Raw genomic sequence first — 24358 nt, forward strand, 5'->3', positions numbered from 1 at the left:
GCTGCCTGAGGAGTCTTTTGGAAGAGCTGGCCCTCCTGGGTGACACCTCGGCCAGGGTCCCAGCCCCTAACCCCAGTATTCCCAAGAAGTCACTGAGGTCCCCAGAGCAGGGAGAGCATGACCAGGTAACAGGGCCACTGGCCTGGAGAACATCCCACACTGTTCCATGAGCAGCTCACGCTGTCACAGGACCTGGGAACGTGGGCCTCCTGACCCTGCAGACCCATCCTGCAGAGCAGGAAGCGTGAGGCCAGAGGCTAAACCCACGGAGGGCGGCCTAGCACTCAAAACCTCAGGGATGGTGAGGCTCCTTCTGGAACTGGCCTCACAGCCACGCGCACCCCAAGGCCCAGCCCCTGCAGCCACGTGGACAGCACTGCTGGCTTCCACTAGCTCCTGGGTGCCCAACGGTTCAGAAATATTATTACTCTGTACTGTTACAGGAACAGATTTGATGTTTTAATAAAAATACGAGTTCTACAAAAGGTGCTTAACACGGCCCAGGACGGGCTCTCCGGTGGTCAGCCCTAGGGCCCCTGAAGGACACACAGACAAAGCCGGCTCGCCAGCACGCTCCTGCCAGCACCGGGACCCACTGGGAGCCACTGCAGGTTGTCCATTAAAAAAAAAAAAGTCTGGATTGTGACATTCCAAAAGGAGTCTGGAAGCTGTATGCCCAATTCCTGAATCCCTACGCTAGAACTGAGAGTTTAGGCCGGGCGCGGTGGCTCACACCTGTCATCCCAGCACTTTCGGAGGCTGAGACGGGTGGCTCACCTGAGGTCAGGAGTTCCGAGACCAGCCTGACCAACATGATGAAACTCCGTCTCTAATAAAAACACGCCTGTAATCCCAGTACTTTGGAGGCCAAGGTGAGTGGATCACGAGGTCAGGAGATGGAGACCATCCTGGCTAACATGGTGAAACCCCGTCTCTACTAAAAATATTTAAAAAATTAGCCGGGTGTGGTGGTGGGCGCCTATGGTCCCAGCTACTCGGGAGGCTGAGGCAGAAGAATGGCGTGAACCCGGGAGGCGGAGCTTGCAGTAAGCTGAGAGTGCGTCACTGCACTCTAGTCTGGGAGATAGAGCGAGACTCTGTCTCAAAAAAAAAAAAAAAAAATAGCCAGGCATGGTGGTGGGTACCTGTAATCCCAGCTACTCAGGAGGCCGAGGCAGGAGAACTGCTTGAAACCAGGAGGTGGAGGTTGCAGTGAGCCAAGATCGCACCACTGCACTCCAGCCTGGGCGACAGAGCAAGACTACGTCTCAAAAAAAAAAAAAAAAAAGAAGTGAGTGTTTAGCTGGAGTGAGGAGGAAATACTGAATTCCCAGGTCAGGAATTCCAGTTCCATTTTCACCAGGCACAGATATCCCAGCTCCTGAAAAAGGCCAAGGCTGACGGTCTGGCACTGGGCAGGTGTAAGAAAGGACTGTTTTAAGAACCTTATTACACAAAGCTCTTATTTCTGGATCCACCACTGCTTACATTTGCACCTGGACACCACTTTGAGGTGCAAAAACAAAGGTCAGGACATAGAGAAAAATGCACACAGAACGATGAGAGAGGATGATGAGTGAGCAAGCCTGCATCAGAGCACAGCTGATGTCTTGGAAGCCACCAAAGGCACCCACCAGAGCCTTCCCCACCTGCCAAGCCCCTGCAGCACCCGGAGGGCAAGCCGGCTTCCTGAGGCCATGCGGAGTCCAGGGCAGAGGGGACAGTGGGAGGGGCTGCCTGTGGCAGTGGCTGTTCACATCAACAGGGCTCAGCCGAGGCAGTGAGGATGAGGGCGAGAGCCGGGGCAGCTGACCGGGCCCAGGATGCAGCTCACAGGAGCGGCGTCTGCACACACCTCCCAACTGCAAGGCTTCTTCTCAAAGGCAAGCACACTTGGACAGACCAACACGAAGCTACCTACACAGGGTAAGCAAGTTCATAAATATTAATCAAGGATCTGAAACAAACTTCTTTCTCAAATAATTGAAATCCGAAAGCCTTTGGAAGCCAACTGTCCCTGCACAAAGGTTTACAATTGAGAAGCATCTCCTGTTCCTATTTTGTCAAGTTTCTTGGATGGCCGAACAAAAAGAAGCTTCAAGTAATGGAGAAGGCATCGTCTGAGCGCAGCTGCTCTCCTGGCTGCCTGTGCCGTTCCTGTCTTCCAAATCCTATGCTTGGAGGCGCCCGGAGGGACATTTTTGCCAGGAACCAACCTGACGTTAAAAAGATGAGTGTGACACAGCCGGCTGGGCAGGAGGGTGGAGGTGGCCACAGGAGTCTGCCCATGCCCTCCCTGGCCAGCCCGACCATGCTGCTGAGTGCTGAGAGGCCGCCCCACCCAGAGGGCACAGGGCAAACCCTAAGCACTGAGAGTTTTGCCCGTGAAGCCTCAGGGGATGCCCTGTGCCGCATCCTTGTGCCTCGTTGACCAGCCTGCTTGCTAAAGGAGCCCAGGGACCTGAGCCTGCAACACTGTGAGGGGTGAGAAGAGCACGCTGCTGTGGGTGCACCAGACTCAAACCTCACATCAGAAGTTACAAAGAACCCCAAATGCGCTTCAGAGCCCCGCCAACCCCTGAGCCAGGCTCATCCCTGACACAGCGAACGCACTGCAGCCCCTGTGGCACACACCCCAAGCACCACCCAAGGGAGCCCCATGGCCAGGGCTGTGTCAGTTGCGCTGCTTGGGGCAGACACGGCTCTTGGGGCAGGCAGACCGGTGTGGGAAAATTCTGTGCCAATCAACTGCTTAAAGAATTGGGGAAAATAGAAAGTCAAGAAAGGGCTCCGATACACAAGGGAAACCGCATGTGAGAACCGGCACTCCCAGCAGGGAGATGTCACTCTCCAGAGGCCATGGAGATGGCAGACACCTCTGTCTCCACAGTGACCCAGATCCAACTGAAAGTGTGCAGGAAGACAGGTCTATTGACGCTGAAATCCAGAAATCAAGGTCCACAGATGAATGGAGGCATCTTCAGCCCTGAGGAGGCCAGGCTGTGTCCCCTGATGCCTCTGAGGGTGGGCACAGCAGCCAGCTCCCTGTGGGCAGAGTCCACGTGGTCCTTATTCCCCTCCCTGGGGACAGGGTAGCACAGTCAGACGCTGAGACATGAGGCCACACGCAGGGGGGCACCTTCCTGCCTTGGCCTGGCCCGACCATCTCTGGAGTCAGGAGGCCGTGGCAGCCACACCACAGTGTGGCTCCAGACACGATTCTGTGGACGGATTCCAGGATTCCAGACAGATTAAATCTCCGTGGAATGATGAAAATTAAAATTTACTTGATTATGGAAGTCTCTGATTTATTCCAGCCAAAATATTAAATGAGCCACTAAGAATCACCACAAAGCCATCGCCAGGGTGGCAGCACAGCAGGACATGTGCCAGGCCGGCGGCTCTAGCTCTTCACCTCTGCAACCTCCTTCTCTGCCTTCTCTTTGGCCTTCTCCTTCTCCTCCACCTTCTCCTCTTTTTCCAGTGTTGCTACGATCTCAGCCACCTGGCTGGTGGAGATGTGAACATCTTCTTTGTCCACCAGCTCAATCACCTACACACATGGGAAAGGGAGAGGCTCAAGCGGCTGCACCCTACAGCACAGTGAGGCGGGGCGGGTGGCAGCAGCATGCAGGCAACCGCTGCCTGCGGGCCCCGGGGTCCTCAGAGCACCAGTTCCCCCAAGGGGGGCCACAGGCCCTGGGAAAGGGGCTCGGAAAGTGGGAGGACAAAGGAGCCAGGGGGCTGCCTTGGCGGGTGGCAGACAGCACAACGGGGCTGCCAGGGTGAAGTTCCTGCTCTGCTCGGGAACCTGGGCCATGGCTTCTCAGGGCAGAGTGTGGTGACATGCAGGGACCTTGTCCCCATTCTGCCACCCAGAGTAGCAGGGAAGGGAAGGGCAGCTGTGCAGTAGATATCTGATCCTTGCTTCCAAACTGAACTGCAAGGAACCAGCCAATGTTCCTGATAGACGTTTAGAAAATCACTAACCTGAACCAGCCAACGCTTGTGATAGGCGTCTGGAAATCACTAACATGACACATGCGCCGGGAGCCACGAGGCAGCTTCCCCTCAGAGATGTCAATGACTGGGAAAACTGGTGTCCGCACTCAGACTACAGCCCTGCCTTCCCTCCAGAGACTGGATCCTGGGCCAGGGTCTCCCGGGGTACCCTGGAACCTAAGTGGCTGCACTTGGGAGCTCAGCCCAGCAGCCACCTCTCAGGCTCAGCGGCCCCTGGCAGGTGTAAGCTGTCCCCCGGCTCCCGAATGCAGACGCCTCTCAGTCTCGGGGGTCCCCAACTTCCCTACACAGACACCTCTCAGCCTCAGCGGTCCTTGGCTCCCCTATGCAGATGCCTCTCAGCCTCGTGGGACCCCAGCAGGTGTGAGCCGCCCCCCAGCTCCCTGTGCAGATGCCTCTCAGCCTTGGGGGACCCTGGCGGCTGTGAGCCGCCACCTGCTTCCCTGTGCAGTCGCCTCTCAGCTTTCACGGGCCCCTGAGAGGTGTTTGCCGCCCCCCGGCCCCCACTGTGCCACCAGCTGGGGGCGGGGTCCCGGGAGGCGCATTGTGGTCACTCGGTGCATTTGTTGTCTCAACACTTGAGTTTGTAACTTCAGTAATTTCTCACTTCTGATGTTTCCAATGAGAGCAGCGGCTTAAAGGAGCAGTCGCAGCAACAGACTCAAACCCGACAGGAAGGGGTAGCTGCCCAGGAGGATGCCGGGCATGCAATGAACAGTCCCCCTGCCCTATGCCACCCCAGAGCAGGTGGCAGCTGGCCCGCACCGTCTGCCGTGAGGCCCACCTTGACGAGGTCGTCGATGTTGACCTTGCCGTCCTTGTTTTCATCCAGTGCTGCAGCCAGGCTGGTGAGCTTGCTTTCAGGAATGTGCTTGACTTGCTTCATGGCACTGATGAGCTCGGCGACACTGATGACGTTCTCCCTGTGGGAGCATAGCCTGCATGTGGCCACGGGCAGGTGTCCTGCTACACCGAGCCTCAATGCCCACACCTGTGGCTGCAAGTGGTCAGCACTGACACAGGCAGCTCCACGTGAGCCAGGAAACCCCCAAGGTATGATCCCATCCTAAATACACTGCCAAGAGCTCCCAGAGCCAGCGTGGACACAAACACAGAAACACTACCGGGTCCAGGGTTTCCACGGGCATGTCTGCCCCTCAGTGGCCACCCCTCCAGGGCCATGGCTGCTGGGCAGTGGTCCTCAGGCCTGTGGCCACTTGGCAATACTTTCATCATCATGGAGGCTGTGGTGCCCTAGGCAGATGAGGGCCTCCAAGAGCATGAGCAGGGGGCCACAGGCAGCCCGCCTACAACGCTGTGGGGGTGGGGGTGGAGATTTGGAGCCTGCAGGGCACCAGCTGTCGCCCAACAGCTGTTTCATTCGCCCAGAAGGGACTCACACAACGGCAGCTCCCTCAGCCACTGCTGCAGCAATCTGGGACATGTCGGGCAAAGAGAAGGGCGACTGCCTGAGTTGGTGTCAGTACTGAGTGTGGGTGGGGTCAGGAAGAGGGAGAGGCAAGAGAGAGCCTGGTAATTCGAGGAAACAGAAGCCAAGAGAGGCGGAGGCTGGAACAGGAGGGGAGAGGGCTGTGGGAAGAGGAAGAGGGGCCAGGAAGGGAGGAACTGCTCTCAGAGAGGCAGAGACTGAGATGCCAGTGGGTCCCTGGCTGGGACTGCTGGGTCAAAGGAGGAGAGGCAGCTAGTCAGAGGCCAAGATGTGCTCTTTGGAGCCAGAAGGGCCCAGCTTGGATCCAGCAAAGGGACCAGGCTTCCTGAGTCTCCCATCCCTCTCCCACGCCCGCCACCCCACTCACCCCGTGGGCATGGCGCTGGCTGGGGCCAGCTTGCCAGCTTGCTGGTCCATCTCCAGCTGCGAGATCAAGCCGTCGATCTGCCCGATCATCTGCTGCACCCTTTTTGTCAGTCTCTTGCTGGCTTTAGATTCTTCCACATATTTTTCTTCACCAGTCTTTGAAAGCTCCTTCTTGATCTCCTGCAAGTCCTAATAAAATTATTTTAGTTGTAAAAAGTTTGTCTTAAAAGAAAAAGGGGGCCGGGTGCAGTGGCTCACGCCTGTAATCCCGGTACTTTGGGAGGCCAAGGCGGGCAGATCACCTTAGGTCAGGAGTTCGAGACCAGCCTGGCCAATGTGGTGAAACCCTGTCTCTACTAAAAATACAAAAATTAGCTGGGCGTGGTGGCGGGCGTCTGTAATCCCACTTACTCAGGAGGCTGAGGCAGGAGAATCGCTTGAACCCAGGAGGCAGAGGCTGCAGTGAGCTAAGACCATGCCAACGCACTCCAGCCTGGGTAACAGAGCGAGACTCTGTCTCAAAAAAAAAAAAAAAGAAAAAAGAAAAAGGAATCTGGTTGGGCACAGTGGCTCATGTCTGTAATCCCAGCACTTTGGGAGGCCAAGGCAGGAGGATCACTTGAAGACAGGAGTTCGAAACCAGCCCAGGCAACATAGCGAGACCTTATTTCTACTAAAATTCAAACAAAAAATTAGCCAGGTGTGGTGGTACACACCTGTAGTCCCAGCTACCCATGAGTCTGAGACAGGAGGATCGCTTGAGCCCGGGAGGTTGAGGCTGCAGTGAGCCAAGATCACACCACTGCATTCCAGCTTGGGTGACAGAGTTAGACCCTATCTCAAAAAAAAAAAAAAAAAAGCTAATAAATTAACTTGTAAAGGTAATTAAATCCATTAATTCAAACCAGAGAAAGTTACAAACTGTATTTCTATCACACAAATTTCTTATTTTTGTACACTGCCTTTTTAGCAAAAGATACAGAATCTATTCTGAATCTCAATTTCCTTCACATTTGTTAAAGAAAAATTAAGTGAACAAATTAATCAAGGAAATTAAGTGTCCTTTTTTTTGAGATAGGGTCTTGCTCTGTCGCCCAGGCTGGAGTGAAGTGGCATGATCTCAGCTCACTGCAGCCTCCAACTCCCAGCCTCCCACTCCCAAGCAATCCTCCTGCCTCAGATTCCGGAGTAGCTGGGAGTACAGGCACACGCCATCATGCCTGGCTAATTTTTGTATTTTTTGCAGAAATGGGGTTTCACCATGTTGCCCAGGATGGTCTCAAACTCCTGAGCTCAAGTGATCCTCCTGCCTTGACCTCCCAAAGTGGGGATTACAGGCCTGAGCCGCCAGTGCCCAGCTTTAAGTGTCTTTTTAAACTCGAAGTTGTTTTTTTCCCCACGAATAAACACCATGGGGAGGCGAGGAGAGGGGAGGGAAGGAACAAGCTGAGGTGGTGATAAGCACCTCACATCCAGTGGAGAACCCACAAGGCATGAGGCTGTCATAAATCCAGAAATGGCAAATTATTTTTGCCAATTGAAAAATCAGGCATTGGCCGGGCGCGGTGGCTCAAGCCTGTAATCCCAGCACTTTGGGAGGCCGAGACGGGCGGATCACGAGGTCAGGAGATCGAGACCATCCTGGCTAACACGGTGAACCCCGTCTCTATTAAAATACAAAAAACTAGCCGGGCGAGGTGGCGGGCGCCTGTAGTCCCAGCGCTCCGGAGGCTGAGGCAGGAGAATGGCGTAAACCCGGAGGCGGAGCTTGCAGTGAGCTGAGATCCGGCCACTGCACTCCAACCCGGGCGAAAGAGCAAGACTCCGTCTCAAAAAAAAAAAAAAAAAAAAAAAAAAAAAAAAAAAAAAAAAAAAAAGAAAAATCAGTCATTGGCCGGCGCGGTGGCTCAGCCTGTAATCCCAGCACTTTGGGAGGCCGAGATGGGCGGATCACGAGGTCAGGAGATCGAGACCATCCTGGCTAACACGGTGAAACCCCGTCTCTACTAAAAATACAAAAAACTAGCCAGGCAAGGTGGCGGGCGCCTGTAGTCCCAGCTACTCGGGAGGCTGAGGCAGGAGAATGGCGTAAACCCGGGAGGCGGAGCTTGCAGTGAGCTGAGATCCGGCCACTGCACTCCAGCCTGGGCAACAGAGCGAGACTCTGTCTCAAAAAATAAAGAAAGAAAAATTGTATTAGGAAGTAATATTTACAAAAAAGAAAAAAGAAAAAAATCACCATGGAAGAAAAGAAAAGCCACTTTTACGTAATCATGAATAAGATCTCATCATCAAGTGACCAAACTCTTCATGAGACACCCTCCCATGTTTAGAAACTAAAAGATGTGGCCAGGCACGGTGGCTCACACCTGTAATCCCAGCACTTTGGGAGGGTGATGCAGGTGGATCACTTGAGGCCAGGAATTCAAGATGTGCCTGGTCAACATGGTGAAACCCTGTCTCTACTAAAAATACAAAAAATTGAGCTGGGTGTGGTGGCACATGCTTGTCGTCTCATCTACTCGGGAGGCTGAGGCACAAGACTGCTTGAACCCAGGAAGTGGAGGTTGCAGTGAGCTGAAATTGTGCCACTGCACTCCAGCCTGAGCAACAGAGCAAGACCTTCTCTCAAAAAAAAAAAGGTGCACATGCATCCGTGGCCAGAATGGCACACAGCCACATTCTAGAAGATTGGTTCAGCCAGAATGGCTATGGAAAAGTTACTGTATAAGGTTTATTTATAATTTGCTTTCCTCTCCACATACTCTTTGGCCAGCTTATCAAGTATCTGACGGAAGTATTATGTAATACTTTTGCAGCCAGTACAGCGATTTTACTCTTCTTGCAGTCTCAGAGTCCAGGGAGCAAATCCCACCCACCTCACTGTAGTCCTGCATGTCCTCCTTCAGCAGCTCCAGCTCCTCCTTCTCCTTGGTGAGTGACTTCTTCTGTTCCTGCAGCTTAGAGCAGGCATCGCTGAGGATGTCAATTTCCTCCTTAGTGATCTGTTCCTCCTGAGAGAAAAATGGTCAAATAATAAAGCCTGAGCCAAGGGAAAGAACTGGCCTGTTCCCAAGTGACCGGCTGCTCCGTTCATATTATATGGGCAGCCCAGGGCAAGAGTCTCACTGGACACTCATTGGTACCAAGAGAGCAGCAGGGCTCAGGTTCAGTGCTGTGCTGGCTGCATGCATGCAGTCACTGTCTGCCCTCATATGCCGAACCGCATTTGTGTAAAGCGTGTCATCTATGAATCGACACGTGCACTGTGAAACCTTCACTACAGTCAAAGAGTCACCTCCAAATGCATCTTCATGTCCCCGCTGGGTGCTGCCGCCCACCCCGGCAACCTCAGGTCCACCTCCTGCCACGGCAGACTTGGGTGCGTTTTCTAGCATCTTTTTTTTTTTTTTTTTTTGAGACGGAGTCTGGCTCTGCCGCCCAGGCTGGAGTGCAGTGGCCGGGTCTCAGCTCACTGCAAGCTCCGCCTCCTGGGTTTACGCCATTCTCCTGCCTCAGCCTCCCAAGCAGCTGGGACTACAGGCGCCCGCCATGTCGCCCGGCTAGTTTTTTTTTGTATTTTTAGTACAGACGGGGTTTCACCATGTTAGCCAGGATGGTCTCGATCTCCTGACCTCGTGATCCGCCCGTCTCGGCCTCCCAAAGTGCTGGGATTACAGGCTTGAGCCACCGCGCCCGGCCGTTTTCTAGCATCTTAAATAGACGGATCAGCCAGTGCACGCTCTTTGTCTGGCTTGTCTCCCTCACTTATTTTGAGATTTGCTCCTGTGGTCATGTGTTTCTTGTTGTTTTTGAGACAGGGTCTCTGTCACAGGCTGGAGTGCAGTGGTGCAATCATGGCTTGCCGCAGCCTTGACCGCCCAAGCTCAAGCAGTCTCCTGCCTCAGCCACCCCAGGAGCTGGGACTACAGGCACACATTGACATGCCTGGCCAACTATTTTTATTTTTTTATTATTATACTTTAAGTTCTAGGGTACATGTGCATAACATGCAGGTTTGTTACATATGTATACTTGTGCCATGTTGGTGTGCTGCACCCATCAACTCGTCAGCACCCATCAACTCGTCATTTATATCAGGTATAACTCCCAATGCAATCCCTCCTCCCTCCCCCCAGCCAACTTTTAATGTTTTGTAAAGACGGGGTCTCACTGTGTTGCCCAGGCTGGTCTCAAACTCCTGGGCTCAGATGATCCTCCCACCTCGGCCTCCCACAGTGCTGGTATCACAGGTGTGGGCCCCCCACCCAGCCCCTCTGTTGGGTTTCTCTTTCCCTCAGCAACATTTTATAGCACTTCGTGGACAGCACTTGCATATCTTTCTCCAAATTTATCCCTACGTAGTTCATTTCGGGGGGTGCCATACCGTTCAAACCTTCTCTGACTACTCATTACCACAGTGAAGCACAATTGATGTTCACACCATTTGTGAATAAAGAGTTTTCCTTTTTTCTTTCTGATCTATATGGTTTTGTTTTCTGTATCCAACTGCCCTGACTGAAACCCCCAGGCTGATGCTGAGCTCAGACACCAGCTGATTCTGAGCTGAGGAGAGACACCCTCATCAGCGTCTCACCACTGAGGGTGATGGCAGCTAGAGGTGTTTCTGCAGATGCTTTTGACTGGGCTGAGAAAGCTGCCCACGTGTGCTGGACATCTGCGAATCAGGAACAGATACTGGGTTCTGCCATATGCTCTTTCTGCAGCTACCGAGATAAAACATTCCCGGCTTTTCTAATTTAGTCGGTTTTTTTTTTTTTTTTTTGAGACAGAGTCTTGCTCTGTTGCCCAGGCTGGAGTGCAGTGGTGTGATCTCGGCTCACTGCAAGCTCCGCCTCCCGGGTTCACGCCATTCTCCTGCCTCAGTCTCCCAAGTAGCTAGGACTACAGGCGCCCACCACCGTGACCGGCTAATTTTTTATATTTTTAGTAGAGATAGGGTTTCACCCTGTTAGCCAGGATGGTCTCGATCTCCTGACCTCGTGATCTACCTGCCTCGGCCTCCCAAAGTGATGGGATTACAGGCGTGAGCCATCGCGCCCGGCCAATGTAGTCTGTTAATACAGAAATTACATTTAAAAAAATTTTGGCCAGGTGCAGTCTCTCAAGCCTATAAACTCAGCACTTTGGGAAGCCGAGGTGGGAGGATCGCCTGAGGCCAGCAGTTTGAGACCAGCCAGGCCAACATGGTGAAACCCCATCTCTACTAAAAATACAAAAATTAGCTGGGTGTGGTGGTGGGCACCTATAATCCCAGCTACTTGGGAGGCTGAGGTAGGAGAATCACTTGAGCCTGGGAGGTCAAGGCTTCAGCGAGCCGAGGTCACGTCTCTGCACTCCAGACTGGGCAAGACAGTGAGATCCCATTTCAAAAAAAAAAAAAAAAATTCAAGCCAATTTGTATTTTTTGGACAAATCCCATGTAATCATGATTCTTTTTACATAATAGTTCTATTTGATTTGCTAAAAAGTTTATTTATTTATTTTTTTTGAGACAGAGTCTCACTCTGTCACTCAGGCTGGAGTGCAGAGGCATTGCAATCTCTGCTCACTACAAGCTCTGTCTCCCAGGTTCACGCCATTCTCCTGCCTCAGCCTCCTGAGTAGCTGGGACTACAGGCGCATGCCACCATGTCTGGCTGATTTTTTGTATTTTTAGTAGAGACAGGGTTTCACCATGTTAGCCAGGATGGTCTCAATCTCCTGACCCCGTGATCCGCCCACCTCGGCCTCCCAAAGTACTGGGATTACAGGTGTGAGCCACTGCGCCTGGCCCCAAAATGTTTTTTATGGCTAGGCACGGTAGCTCACCCCTGTAATCTTAGCACTTTGGGAGGCTGCGGCGGGAAGATTACTTGAGGTCAGGCGTTTGAGACCAGCCTGGCCAACATGGTGAAATCCCGTCTCTATCAAAAATACAAACATTAGCCAGGTCTGGTGGTGTATGGCTGTACTCCCAGTTACTTGGGAGGCTGAGGCAGAAGAGTCACTTGAACCTGGGAGGCAGAGGCTGCAGTGAGCCGAGATGGCGTCACTGCCCTCCAGCCTGCGAGTTTAACATGGAAGGCACCAGGAGGCATCCCTTGTAGGCAGCACAGGTGCCTGGAGGCTGCACCTCACAGGCTGGCATAGGCAGTCTGAAGATGCCGCAAGCCCAGATCACCCCACAGGAGGTGACATCAGGTTGGGCCTGTGGAGGAGGCTTCACCTTGAGAGGCCACATTACCCTCCATTGTCTGGGCAAGCTGACAAAGGGCCCTGAAACCTGCCGACCGGCATCTCTACCTGCCACACTGTGGGCCAGGGTGCCAAGTTCCTGGCAGCCTCAGCTGCCGTGCACCCAGGCACAATGCAGAGCCCAGCCGGACTCACTCTCTTCCCAACCACCAAGCCTCCTAGGGGCCCACTGGCCTCATCCTCAACCCCTTGCACCATCTCCTCTCACTGAGGGCTACAGGTGCCCCAGCTAACCTGTCCCCATCCCTGCCCCACAACTGTCCACAAAGCCAGGCCACGCCCTCCTCAGCCTCCAGTGCCCCAGAACCTGCCTCATTACCTTCAAGCCCTCCAGCACAGGGGCAGTGTCCTTCAGGGTCTCTGACCGCAGGACTGTGTCAGACACTTCTGGCTGTAGCTCAGCCCCTAGCCTTTGGGGAATGGCTACCACACGTTCCGGCTCCACATCCTTCTGAAAGGCAAGGGGACACCGGCCCGGCCGCCGTCACACAGAAGCAGCCTCCTCAATCCCCGATGCTCAGAATGGATGGCAGAGGCCACACTGGGAGCAGGCCTGCCGGTGACAGCGGGCAGCACACCTGCCACAGGAGGTCCCCCGGGGGGCTCCATGCAGCTGCCAGGTCACCTAGGGCCCTCTCTGGAACAGGCTAGAGTACCTCACCCATCTCTGGTCTCCCCATGACTCCACCAAGCTGTCCTGTCACTTGCAGAGCAGGAGGCTGAGCCTGTGGGTGGGCACCATGCATGTGACCCAAGAGGACCACAGGGCCCGTGTTGAAGAGGAGCCCAGAGCCTGGGGGAGCCTGAGGCTCCTCTGCCAGCGTCCCTCACAGCAAGTCCCTGAGGAGAGAGTGGGCACTGCCGTGTGCTAAGCTTGTCCCTCTGAGACGGCTAAGGTACATCTCCCATGAGTACCACCGTGGCCATCAGGGAGTCCCAATGTCAGAGTTGCAGCCCCCACACCCAGGCACCCTGTCTCCCTGACCACTCCAGGGGGAAATAAAAATGCAGGACAGAGCTAGAGGGCCACGCACGTGGGGCGCCAAACACACGGGAGGCCAAGACTGTGGGCTTGTGGGGTTTCTAGGGAGGCTGGGTCAGGACAGCCTCATGCCCCACGGAGCAGGGCCACCGCTTACTGCCGCCTCCGAGCGCTTCTGCAGCTCCTTCTCGCGGTGCTCCTGCTGGATGGCCGCCTCCTCTTGCAGCGTGGCCTCCAGCTTGGCCTTGTTGTCCACCTGCTCGCCCTCCACCTCGGCTGCTTTCACCTGCGCTTCCTTTGCCTTCAGAAGAGGGTATACCTGTGGGTGAGCCTCAGAAGCCGCCAGAGGCCCCTGCTGCCCCTAACCTCTGTCGTCTGCCCTGTGTCCTCTGCCCCCGTCACCAGCTGGGCTTCACACACAGGACAGAAGGCACTGTCGAGGTGCCGCCTGCAACTGCTGGGAGTCCTCTGGGCCACTCTTTGTGCTCGCCTGGTGACTCCTGATGTGCAGGGAAGGAGCACAGGCGCTGCTGACACAGCTCCACGGGCCACAGCACAGATCCACAGCAGCCAACATGCGGCCAGGTCAGGACCCCACGGGGGATGGCAGGCAAGGGGCCGGTGAAGAGGGATGGAAGGAAGGGGACAGGTGGCTGGGTGGGGGCAATAGCGAGGGGGTAGAGGGGAGGTTGTGTGGGTGGGGGGGCTCCTTGCCCATGGTTGAGGAATGAGTGCTCTTGCACGCCTCCCCCGACCACAGAAGAGCCACCCAAGAAGAGCAGGGCCAGCTATGAAGAGATGAGGTGAAAGGGGTTTCCGACAGCACGTACCACAATCTCTGGGAGGGTCTGCAGTGTGGACTTGAGCTGGTCGGCTGGAGAGAGGGTGTCCGGGAGGTACATGGCCCGGGACAGGATGAGCAACGATGTGGGGATTTCCTGATGCAGGTGCAGGTCCAGCCACTGCAACCAAAGCCACATTCAGCAGATGGGCAGCCCCTCAACCCCACCTCCAACACAGCAGGTCAACTCATCTCATCACCAGAAGAGCCCTCAGAGAAGATGGTGTCTCAAGTTCTAAAAGGTCTATTTGTTGCTCTGCTGTGTGACCCGATGACAGCCTTAGTAAACAAAACACCAGACAGGCTCAGGAGTCAGAAGCCCCCACAGCGAGGACCCCAAGGGCCTCGGAACAGGGCATCAACTCTTCACTTAAAAACACCCCAGGGGGCTGGGCGCGGTGGCTCAAGCCTATAATCCCAGCACTTTGGGAGGCCGAGATGGGCGGATCACAAGGTCAGGAGATCGAGACCATCCTGGCGAACACAGTGAAACCCCGTCTCTACTAAAAAAATACAAAAAACTAGCCGGGCGAGGTGGCGGGCGCCTGTAGTCCCAGCTACTTGGGAGGCTGAGGCAGGAGAATGGCGTAAACCCAGGAGGTGGAGCTTGCAGTAAGCTGAGATCCGGCCACTGCACTCCAGCCTGGGTGACAGAGTGAGACTCCGTCTCAACAACAAAAAAAAACAAACAAAAAAACCCCCCAGGGGCTGGGCACGGTGGTTCACGCCTATAATCCCAGCACTTTGGGAGGCCCAGGTGGGAGGATTACCTGAGGTCAGAAGTTAAAGACCAGCCTGGCCAACATGGCGAAATCCCATCTCTACTAAAAATACAAAAATTAGCCAGGCATTGTGGGGCATGCTTGTAGTCCCAGCTACTTGGGTGGCTGAGGCACAAAAATTGCTTGAACCAGGGAGGCAGAGGTTTTATCGAGCTGAAATCGCACCACTGCACTCCAGCCTGTGTGACACAGCAAGACTCTGTCTCAAACAAAGAAACAAAACCACCCCAGGTCAACATAGAATGGGCCCACAGAGGCAGTGCCACTGAGGCCGGTCAGCACTCAGGCCCCCGCAGGCTCTGCACAGGCCAGGTTCTGGGACTGGCTGCTTGAGTGACACCAAGACAATCTCCAAATGGGCAAGAAAGACCGTGACAATGTTTGGAGACAAACTGAACATGGGCAAAACATGAGAACAAACCCTAAGAGAAGAAAGGCAACGCTGAGAGGTGGGTAGAGAAGGAAAGTGTGAACACATGACACTCAGGCCCACAATGCACCACACACCCCTGGGGGCTGAGGGGCCTGGGCAGGGACGGCATCTGCCGCACCCCCCCTCCCCCTCCTCAGATGCCCCTGTGTGTGTGGCCCATGTCCCCATGGAGCTCCAGAAGGCTGGGCAGAGTGCTAGGGAGGTTAGCACCCATGCCAGACACACAGAAGGCTCTGCTGGGGAATCCGATGGAAGACACAGCTGTGGAAGGCAGGGGGTGCCACAGGATCATGCCATAAATACTGTCTGTGTCGAGAGGGGAAGTGTGTTCACACACCTTCATCTACACTTGCAGGTTGTGTGAAAAACCCGGCAGGAGGATGACGACCAACAAGGGCACGCCAGTGCCAGGGCACTGGGAGGAAACTGGCTGGAGCCCTGCACCCCTTAACCTTTCCATGTAAGAGTGAGTGGCCGGGGCCACCACTGCCCGACCTACAAGCCACTTGATCTGACGGCATTGGGAACCAGGCACCTGCTCAGGGCACGGCCAAGAGAAGGGGCACCTACAAGCCACTCGATCTGATGGCATTGGGAACCAGGCACCTGCTCAGGGCATGGCCAAGAGAGGGGGCAGCTCCAGACATCAGACCACGCCATGCCACCCAAACCTTCCATGGCCCCAGTTCAGAAAGAATAAAAATGTGACATGTCCGACATCTCTGAGGTGAACTCTAGTCCTCATCTGACTACAGATAAACTAAAAGCAAACAAAAAAAAAATCAAAGCAATATTCAAAAGGCAATGAAAAGTGAGAATGCAGGGGTGTGAATGTGATAAGACCAGAAGGGCGAGAAACAGCCCAAACATCCTAGCCTTCCCCAGAGAGGCCACAGTGTCGCCTCGCCAGGCCCACCCAGACTTTGAGAAAAGCCTCCAAGTGGCCTTTCAAGGCTGACGTTTCCCTCGAGCCGATGCTGGCCTGGCATAAGGCGAGTATTCACGCACCTGCTTCAGCTGGCCCCTCAAGCGGTCTTCCGTGACGCCCAGGGCCCGCATGCCCCGTGCCCGACACGCCGCCTGCAGCTCCTTGACGTTCAGGCTGTCCACCCCTTCCTCAGCAATCAGCTAAAAAACAAAGCAGTGAATTATCATCCGGGACAGCTGCTGGTGGGTCACCGTGTCTATGTGAACACCCTCCAGAGTAACAGGTTTTGCCAAGCAAGAATCAAACCACTGCCACCAAAGCCCAGGTCTGGGTCGGAAGTGGCTGGAACCCTGTGACGGAGGGTCAGGATCTTGGGAAGCACAGAACGGCCACAGCCAATCCCCTGAGACAAAAAAGTCCATCTCCACCCCTCTGTCCACCTCCACCCCTCTGTCCACCTCCACCCCTCTGTCCACCTCCACCCCTCTGTCCACCTCCACCCCTCTGTCCACCTCCACCCCTCTGTCCACCTCCACCCCTCTGTCCATCTCCATCCCTCTGTCCATCTCCATCCCTCTGTCCACCTCCACCCCTCTGTCCACCTCCACCCCTCTGTCCACCTCCACCCCTCTGTCCATCTCCACCCCTCTGTCCACCTCCATCCCTCTGTCCTGATGGCAGAACCAGCCCCACCCTGGCTACTCCTGCCCCTGATGTTTCTCCTGATCCCCCCAGTCCAGCATCTGCCAAAGTGTGCCCAGGATGGAAAAGAAGGACAGAAGGAGAGGGAACCAGATGCTCTGAAGATACATCCTGACCCCATACCCAAAGAGCCCCTCTCTTCTGCTCAGCCCAAGGTCACTGTGACCCCAACTGGAAAAGCAAACAGGAGTCCCAGAGATAGAGGACACCAAGGCATACAGGGAGCAACAGGTGAAGAGAGACACGGAGAAGTAATGACAGCCACCGCTAGGCAGATGCTGGCAACAGGGCTCCCACGCCAGGACTCTGCAGCAGGGCCCACCATTTTAGAGTTCACTCCACCTCACAACCACCCTGTGGGGTAGGTAGTACCACCACCTCCACTTCTAAAACCAAACTTGACGTAACTGTGGACACACATCCAGTTTTAACAACTAACAGCGCTCCTGTGCATAAGATGCCTCCCCTAGCGTAATGAGCACATGCCACCCACCCAGTCAAGACCGAGGCCACCTTCCCCAGCTCTCGGTGCTGCCCGTTCAGACACGCTTGTCTCCACATCTGCAGCTGTCACCTGGAGTGCTCTCTGAACAAGATCATGCAGGACGTCACCTCTGGGGTTCCCTGAGGACCCACTGGGGGTGCTGTGGGTGTGCCAGGTTAGGCCTCTCACTGCCACGCAGCATTCCACGGCATGCGTGCCCTCCTTGGCCCAACCCTTCGCCCACCAAGCTGGGCTCCTCCGGTTGATCAGGAATGAAGCTCTTTCTGTCTGCTTTCTCCTCCCTGTCCTCCTGTGGGCTGGCTGACCTCTGTTGGATTTCGCTCTGGGCGTCTGAGTCTCTGTGCAGCATTTTCAGTGTTGCTCTGCGGATCGCGACATACAATCCATGGGCGCAGCTCACCATAGTGCGGTGGGGTCGGCGCTCCACCACGAAGGCAAGTGCTGAAGCCTCCCCTCCGTCTGTTCTCAGATGTCGCCTCCACCGCATCGTCACCTCCACCGCACCGTCACCTCCACCGCACCGCGGAGCACATCCCTCAGCCCCGCTTGCTACAGAAGGCGCAGGGAGAGCGCAGCCCACTGTGCCGACCCTCACTCTGGTTGCTGGGAACTCTTCCTGCTGCCATGAGGTACTTTCTCTTACTGTTTCCTCTCTGGTCGAGGAGCTTCCCTCAGCCCTTCCTTTAGGGGAGGTCTGCTGGTGACAGTCGCAGCTTCCTTCCCTCTGATACTGCCTTGGTTCCCCGTCATTGCTATATTTTTGCTGGTGATAGATTCTGGGTTGACAGTTCTTTTAACAATTGAAAAATAATGCTCCACGTCCTGTGGTCTCCACAGTTCCTGATGAGAAATCCATTGTCATTCAACTTTTCCCCTAATAGTAAAGATGCCGTTCTTGGCCAGGCACAGTGGCTCACGCCGGTAATCCCAACATTTTGGAAGGCCGAGGTGGGAGAATCACTTGAGCCCAGGAGTTCCAGACCAGCTTGGGCGGCATAATAGTAAGACCTCATCTCAGGCCGGGCGCGGTGGCTCAAGCCTGTCATCCCAGCACTTTGGGAGGCCGAGACGGGCGGATCACGAGGTCAGGAGATCGAGACCATCCTGGCTAACACGGTGAAACCCCGTCTCTACTAAAAAATACAAAAAACTAGCCAGGCGAGGTGGTGGGCGCCTGTAGCCCCAGCTACTTGGGAGGCTGAGGCAGGAGAATGGTGTGAACCCGGGAGGCAGAGCTTGCAGTGAGCTGAGATCCGGCCACTGCACTCCAGCCTGGGCGACAGAGCGAGACTCCGTCTCAAAAAAAAAAAAAATAGACCTCATCTCTACAAGAAAAGTAAACAAAACTAGCCAGGGTGGTGGCACACGCCTGTGGTCCCAGCTACTCGGGGGGCTGAGGTGGGAGGATGGCTTGGTTCCGGGACGTCAAGGCTACAGTGAGTTGAGATTGTGCCACTGGACTGCACTCCAGCCAGGGCAACAGAACAAGATACCATCTCCCCCAAAATCCAAAAAAAGACCTGGCATTCATAAATGAAACACCCCCCCCCACACACACACGTATGCGCGCACACACATACACAGGCACACACACACACGTATGCGTGCACACATACACAGACACACACACACACACGATGCCTTTCTCTCTGTCTTAAAACTATTGTCTTCAGGGTTCATTAGTTTGATGTGACTTGGTGTGAATTTATTTGGATTTATCTTATTCAGGGTACACTCAGCTTCTGACATTTGCAGATTTACATCTTTAACTAAGCCTGGGAAGTTTTCAGTCAGCCATTATTCATGAGGTATTCTTTCAGCCCTGCTTTATCCTTTCTGCCCCGGAACATCAGATAACACAGATGGTCAACAGCTGCTACAGCACAGGCTGTGGGGCTCTGTTCAACGTTTTCTACTATTTTCTCTCTGTTTGTTGTTCAAATGGGTAATTTCTATCATTTTATCTTAAAGTTTACTCGTTCTGTATTTTATCTTCTCCATTCTGCTGTTGACCCCACCCAGGTTTTGACTTTGGATACTGTATTTTTAATTTGGTTCTTCTTCTTTAATTTTTTTTTTTAAGAGACAGACTCTCCTTCTGTTGCCCAGGCTGGAGTGCAGTGACACAATCATGACTCACTGCAAGCTCAATCTCCCAAGCTCAAGCAATCCTCCTGCCTCAGCCTCCTGAGTAGCTGGAGCTACAGGCGCAAGTCATCACGCTCAGCTAATTTTAAAATTTTTTTCGTAGAAGTGGGGGTCTCACTATGTTGCCCAGGCAGGTCTCAAACTACCGGGCTCAAGGAATCCTCCCACCTTGGCCTCCCAGAGTGCTGGGATTTTATAGATGTGAGCCACTGCACCTGGCTTTAGTACCGTCTCTGAATATCTTTTAATATTAATATTTAAAAGTATTTTTTCTTCTCTTTCTTTGCCAAGATCTATTTTTCATGTGTTTTACTCTGTTGTGGCTTTTGTAGCTCTGCACTGCTGGCTGTTTGAGGCCCAGGTGCAGGGTCTCTAACTGTCGTCTCAGGGTTGGTACCAGACGTTGCCTTTTCTCATTCACTGATACCTTCCTGCTTCCTGAATCTAGATCTGACTTCCAGTTTGTCGCAGCTGACCTCCTCTGGTGTATGGTGGCATGGGCGATGGGTATTCTAATTTGCACAGAGTTTGCAATTGATGATCTGGCATCTACTAATCCCAGGACCAAGCTAACAAGGCTAAAGCTGTTTCTACCTCCCTGTGGTCCAGCTTTCAAGGACCAACCACAAACTCTAACGTCTGTTTCCCTTCCTGCCCAGACATGTCTCCACCTGCTGCACACAAGGAAGGCAGGCATCGTCCCCCCGAGCTTACTGCTCCCCATGGGTGTGGAGGCTTTGTGGGGACCAATGACAGGGAAGCTGTGGGTAACACATTTCTCTCAATGGCACTGACCTCTCCATGTTGTCACTCATTCACATCCATAAGCTAATATTTTAGAAGTGGTGGGAGCGCTGCCTCGTAAGAAGTGCAGGCTCCCCACCCAGCCTCCACAGACATCTGCGGGAGAGCGGGGCTGCTCGCTACCACTGGGAGCAGGTGCGGGGGAGTTCCAGCTCTCACAGGTGCCTCTCCCAGCAGGAGGGCAGAAGCGTCTCAGTACTGTCTCCCACCTGGCTCCCATTGGCACAATGGTAGACGTGGCCTTGTTCCTGCTGGGCAGTGGTCAAAGTCCCAACTCTCCGCTGGGTCCCCAAGGCCACCTCAGCGGTGGGGAAGTGTGGCGGATACACTATCAGATGAGAGGAAAGCTCAAGCCCCCCGCCTGGTCTCCACTGACACTACAGGGGCTGGCCCCCTCAGCCTTCTCTGACACCATCCCCGCCAGGGCTAGGGTGCCTGCTGTGTCCCAGCAAGGGCAGGATACAGGCTTCCCACATGGCCTTGCCTTGATTCGTAGAAATGACCGGCCCTCAACCTGCTCACCAGAGATGCAGGCATTCCCTTCCTGGAAGAGGCCAACACTGCCCTGAACCTCTTTATCTTCCATAGACAAAGCCTGCATTCAGGAAAAACTAAACACTGCAAACAAAATCAAAAGGGAAAGCAAAAGAAAAAGGCCTACGGATCACCCAGTTATTAATCAATGTGAACTAGGGTTAGTGCATTCAAGAAGACAAATGACAAAACAAACAGTTTTACCTGAGAACTGAAATCTTAAATTAAGAGCTCCTAATATGAATGAAAGAGTAATCAGCCGGGCACAGTGGCTCACACCTGTAATCCCAGCACTTTGGGAGGCCAAGGTGGGCAAATCACTTGAGGTCCGAAGTTCGAGGCCAGCCTGGCCAACGTGGTGAAACCCTGTCTCTATAAAAAATACAAAAAATAGTCGGGCATGGTGGCGGGTGCCTGTAAGCCTAGCTACTCCAGAGGCTGAGGCAGCAGAATTGTTTGAACCCAGGAGGTGCAGGCTGTAGTGAGTTGAGATATCGCACTGCACTCCAGCCTGGGCAACAAGATTGAAACTCCGTCTCAAAAAAAAAAAAAAAAAAAGAGTAATCAGACCCAGAAGGAGGGCAGCACCCTGAAAGCACAAAAGGGCGTGAAACACAGTCAAGCGCATGCGATGGATGGGACAGGGCAAAGGGGCAAACGGATCCTCGATGAGGCCCCTCATGGGAAGAGAGAGGCACGGAGGCGCTGTCATCAATGAGCAGGATGAACACAAAGACAGACACACCTAAGCAAGTTATTATAAAACGGATGAAATCCCAACACAGAGAGATCATCCGAGAAGCTGCCAGAGAAAAGACATCCATCTTCAAAGGATCTGCAATCTGCAAGTGGCAAGACTCCTAGTGAGCTTATTTTCCATTGTTCAGCATCTTCCAGAGTTTCTACAATAAGGACATGCTGCTTTTGTCATCAGGAAAAATAAAAAGGTAAAACACCATAGCTGTGGCGCAGTGCGGCCGGCTTACCTTGTCGTCTGCTTTTATAGAGCGCAGCCGCATGGTGAGCTGGAAGCGCAGGAAGTTGTTGGTGCCGATGGACTGTAGCTCCAGCAGCTTGCACAGGGCCACCAGCTGCGGCCGCGTCAGGTTGTCCAGGGTAAGCTCATCCTCAAATAATTTGGAAAAACGCATGATTTCCTCATTGCTGGGCCTCTCCCCTGTCTCCCGGATCTGTGGAAGTGGTCACAAGGGTCACCCCTGGGGAACATGCCCACCCGGCTCCCTCCCACGACCAACCACATTCCCAAAAGGTGCTGCCTCTCATCCTCAGGGACTCAAACCACTGACTTCTTTTTTTGTTTTTTTTTGAGACAGGGTCTCGCTCTGTCGCCCAGGCTGGAATGCAGTGGTGTAATCTCGGTTCACTGCAACCTCCGCCTCCTGGGTTCAAGCGATTCTCCTGCCTTAGCCTCCCGAGTAGCTGGGATTACAGGCTGCGCCACCACGCCCAGCTAATTTTTGTATTTTAGTAGAGATGGAATTTCACCATGTTGGCCAGGCTGGTCTCAAATGATCTGCACGGCTCAGCCTCAAACTACTGACTTGTGACTCGAGTGCTGGGCTAGCCTGGGGAGAGGTGGCGTCTGGCCTCTGGACCTCTCCTGCCTGAGCCAGCAAAGCTGAGGCTGCTGTCTGCTGGGGGAGAGGCCCAGGCCTAAAGGCTGCTGCATGCAGGTCCTGTGATCCTCTCTCTGCCACAAAAGTGTCCGGGACCCTGCTGCTCTGGGGCAGGAAGAGGTGCACCCGTATGCACCCATATCTCCCACAGATGACTGCCTGAGCTTTGGGGGAGGGGCGGCCATCTAGCTCTTTAGGGAGAGCTAGATTCCCTTAGCACAGATCACTCAGAGCCCTTTGGGTGACCCTCTGCGGTTCCTCCCACCTGAGGGACAAGCCACCAGCTCAGTCTCTGCCAAGAGCTGGGTTAGGAGGGTCCCTAGCAGAGAGGACAGATGAGGGAGGACGAGCCTGACTTGGTGCCCAGCTCAAATCGTAACATGCACCAAGACACGGTTTCAGGTGTGCTCCTGGGGGCCGCCCTACGCAGCACACCAAAATGTGTGTGACCGCAAGCACATCCTTCTTGGCAGCTGGGCAGCCCAGGAAAGGTTGGGACGGGCCCCTCCTCCCGCTCTGCAAAGTGCAACATCCTGGGAGAGGCTCCCAAAGCATGGCTCCCCCTAGAACATCTTGCTGGAACCACCACCCACTCCTTGGGGGGCTCAATAGCCCCATGGCTGTGCCGCCTCCTCCCGAGAGGCTTCCCTGTGGTTAGGCCTTGGCCTGGCAGTCTTTTCTGTCAAGGGTCAGATAGCAAGTATTTCTAGCTTTGCAGCCATGGAAACCACTCGCCTCTGTGCTGCAGGGGGAAAACCCCACAGACAATGCACATGCATGGCTGGAGTTTCTAGCCCCAGGTTTAAGCTCTTCCTGCACTTCAGACATCCTTCTGACTCCAGTGTCCCAAGTCCCTCAAGCCAACGACACTGGCCTCTTTGGCCCCATCTAGTCCTCAGGGATCTCGTCCATGGCACCCACCCTCTCCCCCATCCTCACCTCACTGGCCACACGACCACAGGAAACCTTGAGGGCTGCTCCTCCTCTAGAGCCCCCACTGCTCCCACAGTCCAGGCCTCTGACCAGCCCCTGGGACCTGGGACCTTCTTGACTGAGTCTAGCCAGAAGGCAGTGCCCAGCAGAGGAGCCCAGCCAAGTCACCTACACCTCACATCAGCATCTCAGGCCCCTCATGAGTCACATTCTACTGCGCCCGGAGGACTGCAGGGTGACGAGACACAGACACCCGTGATTCTGAAGGCTGAGGAGGCGTAGCCACCACAGCTCAACTCACTGGGAGCTCAGGGGGGCCAGACTCCTGACACTCCACTGGCTCCCAACTGAGCCTCCTGGGTAAAGTCTCAAGCGCCAGCCAGCCACCTGGGGGAGCTCCACTCTGCTGAGCACAGTGAAGGGGAAAGAGAAAAGCAAGGAAGGCACCCTGGTGAGGTCACAGGGACTCAGACGAATCACAGCACCTTCTGGAAAAACACAGAGAAGTCTTTGGTGGCGCTGCCCTTGGCTGCCTTGTTCTTCAAGGCCATCTCTTCGATGGTGTCCTGGAGGAACTTGGCCAGCTCCAGCTTGACCCGAAGCTCCTTCTTCAGTCTCTCCTCCTGCAAGGGCAGAGAGGGCACTACACTCCAGGCCCCGGGCTCTCCTGCCGACACCCAGACCCTGGGGCCTCCTGGAGGGTGGGCTCAGGAGTGCACTCCAACTGCTCAGACTGTGGTTTGGGCAAGGAAAACATCTCACGTTTGTGCCCAACCCCCACCCCCAGAAACATTTCACAAAACACTGACTCTCATGTAAGTGCAATACATTCTCAAACCCTTTTATTTCATGGTTTTAAAAAAATACCCATGTGTGCCGGGCGCGGTGGCTCAAGCCTGTAATCCCAGCACTTTGGGAGGCCGAGACGGGCAGATCACGAGGTCAGGAGATGGAGACCATCCTGGCTAACACGGTGAAACCCCGTCTCTACTAAAAATACAAAAAAAATAGCCGGGCGAGGTGGCGGGCGCC

The 24358-nt window shown here is 54.4% G+C and overlaps 1 protein-coding gene across 2 annotated transcripts in view; it reads right to left on the reverse strand.

Annotated features, from left to right (window-relative positions):
* Positions 1-1922: 1922 nt before the first annotated feature.
* The window catches only part of LETM1 (leucine zipper and EF-hand containing transmembrane protein 1), a 44089-nt gene continuing 21653 nt past the window's right edge, over positions 1923-24358 (reverse strand). Inside the window, exons 5-14 of one of the 2 annotated variants that reach the window (XM_033213471.1) lie at positions 23812-23949; positions 21743-21946; positions 16144-16263; positions 13910-14041; positions 13237-13380; positions 12417-12545; positions 8719-8853; positions 5841-6028; positions 4808-4946; positions 1923-3553 (exon numbers count right to left, since the gene is read on the reverse strand). In XM_033213471.1, coding sequence (XP_033069362.1) covers positions 3404-3553; positions 4808-4946; positions 5841-6028; positions 8719-8853; positions 12417-12545; positions 13237-13380; positions 13910-14041; positions 16144-16263; positions 21743-21946; positions 23812-23949 — 1479 coding nt within the window. In that variant the 3' untranslated portion in view covers positions 1923-3403. Of the gene's footprint in view, positions 3554-4807; positions 4947-5840; positions 6029-8718; positions 8854-12416; positions 12549-13236; positions 13381-13909; positions 14042-16143; positions 16264-21742; positions 21947-23811; positions 23950-24358 lie in introns of both variants that reach the window. The other variant, XM_033213470.1, reaches the window with a different exon arrangement.

Source organism: Trachypithecus francoisi, unplaced genomic scaffold (assembly GCF_009764315.1).
Source record: "Trachypithecus francoisi isolate TF-2019V2 unplaced genomic scaffold, Tfra_2.0 Lachesis_group1, whole genome shotgun sequence".
NCBI classification, from domain to species: Eukaryota; Metazoa; Chordata; class Mammalia; order Primates; family Cercopithecidae; genus Trachypithecus; species Trachypithecus francoisi.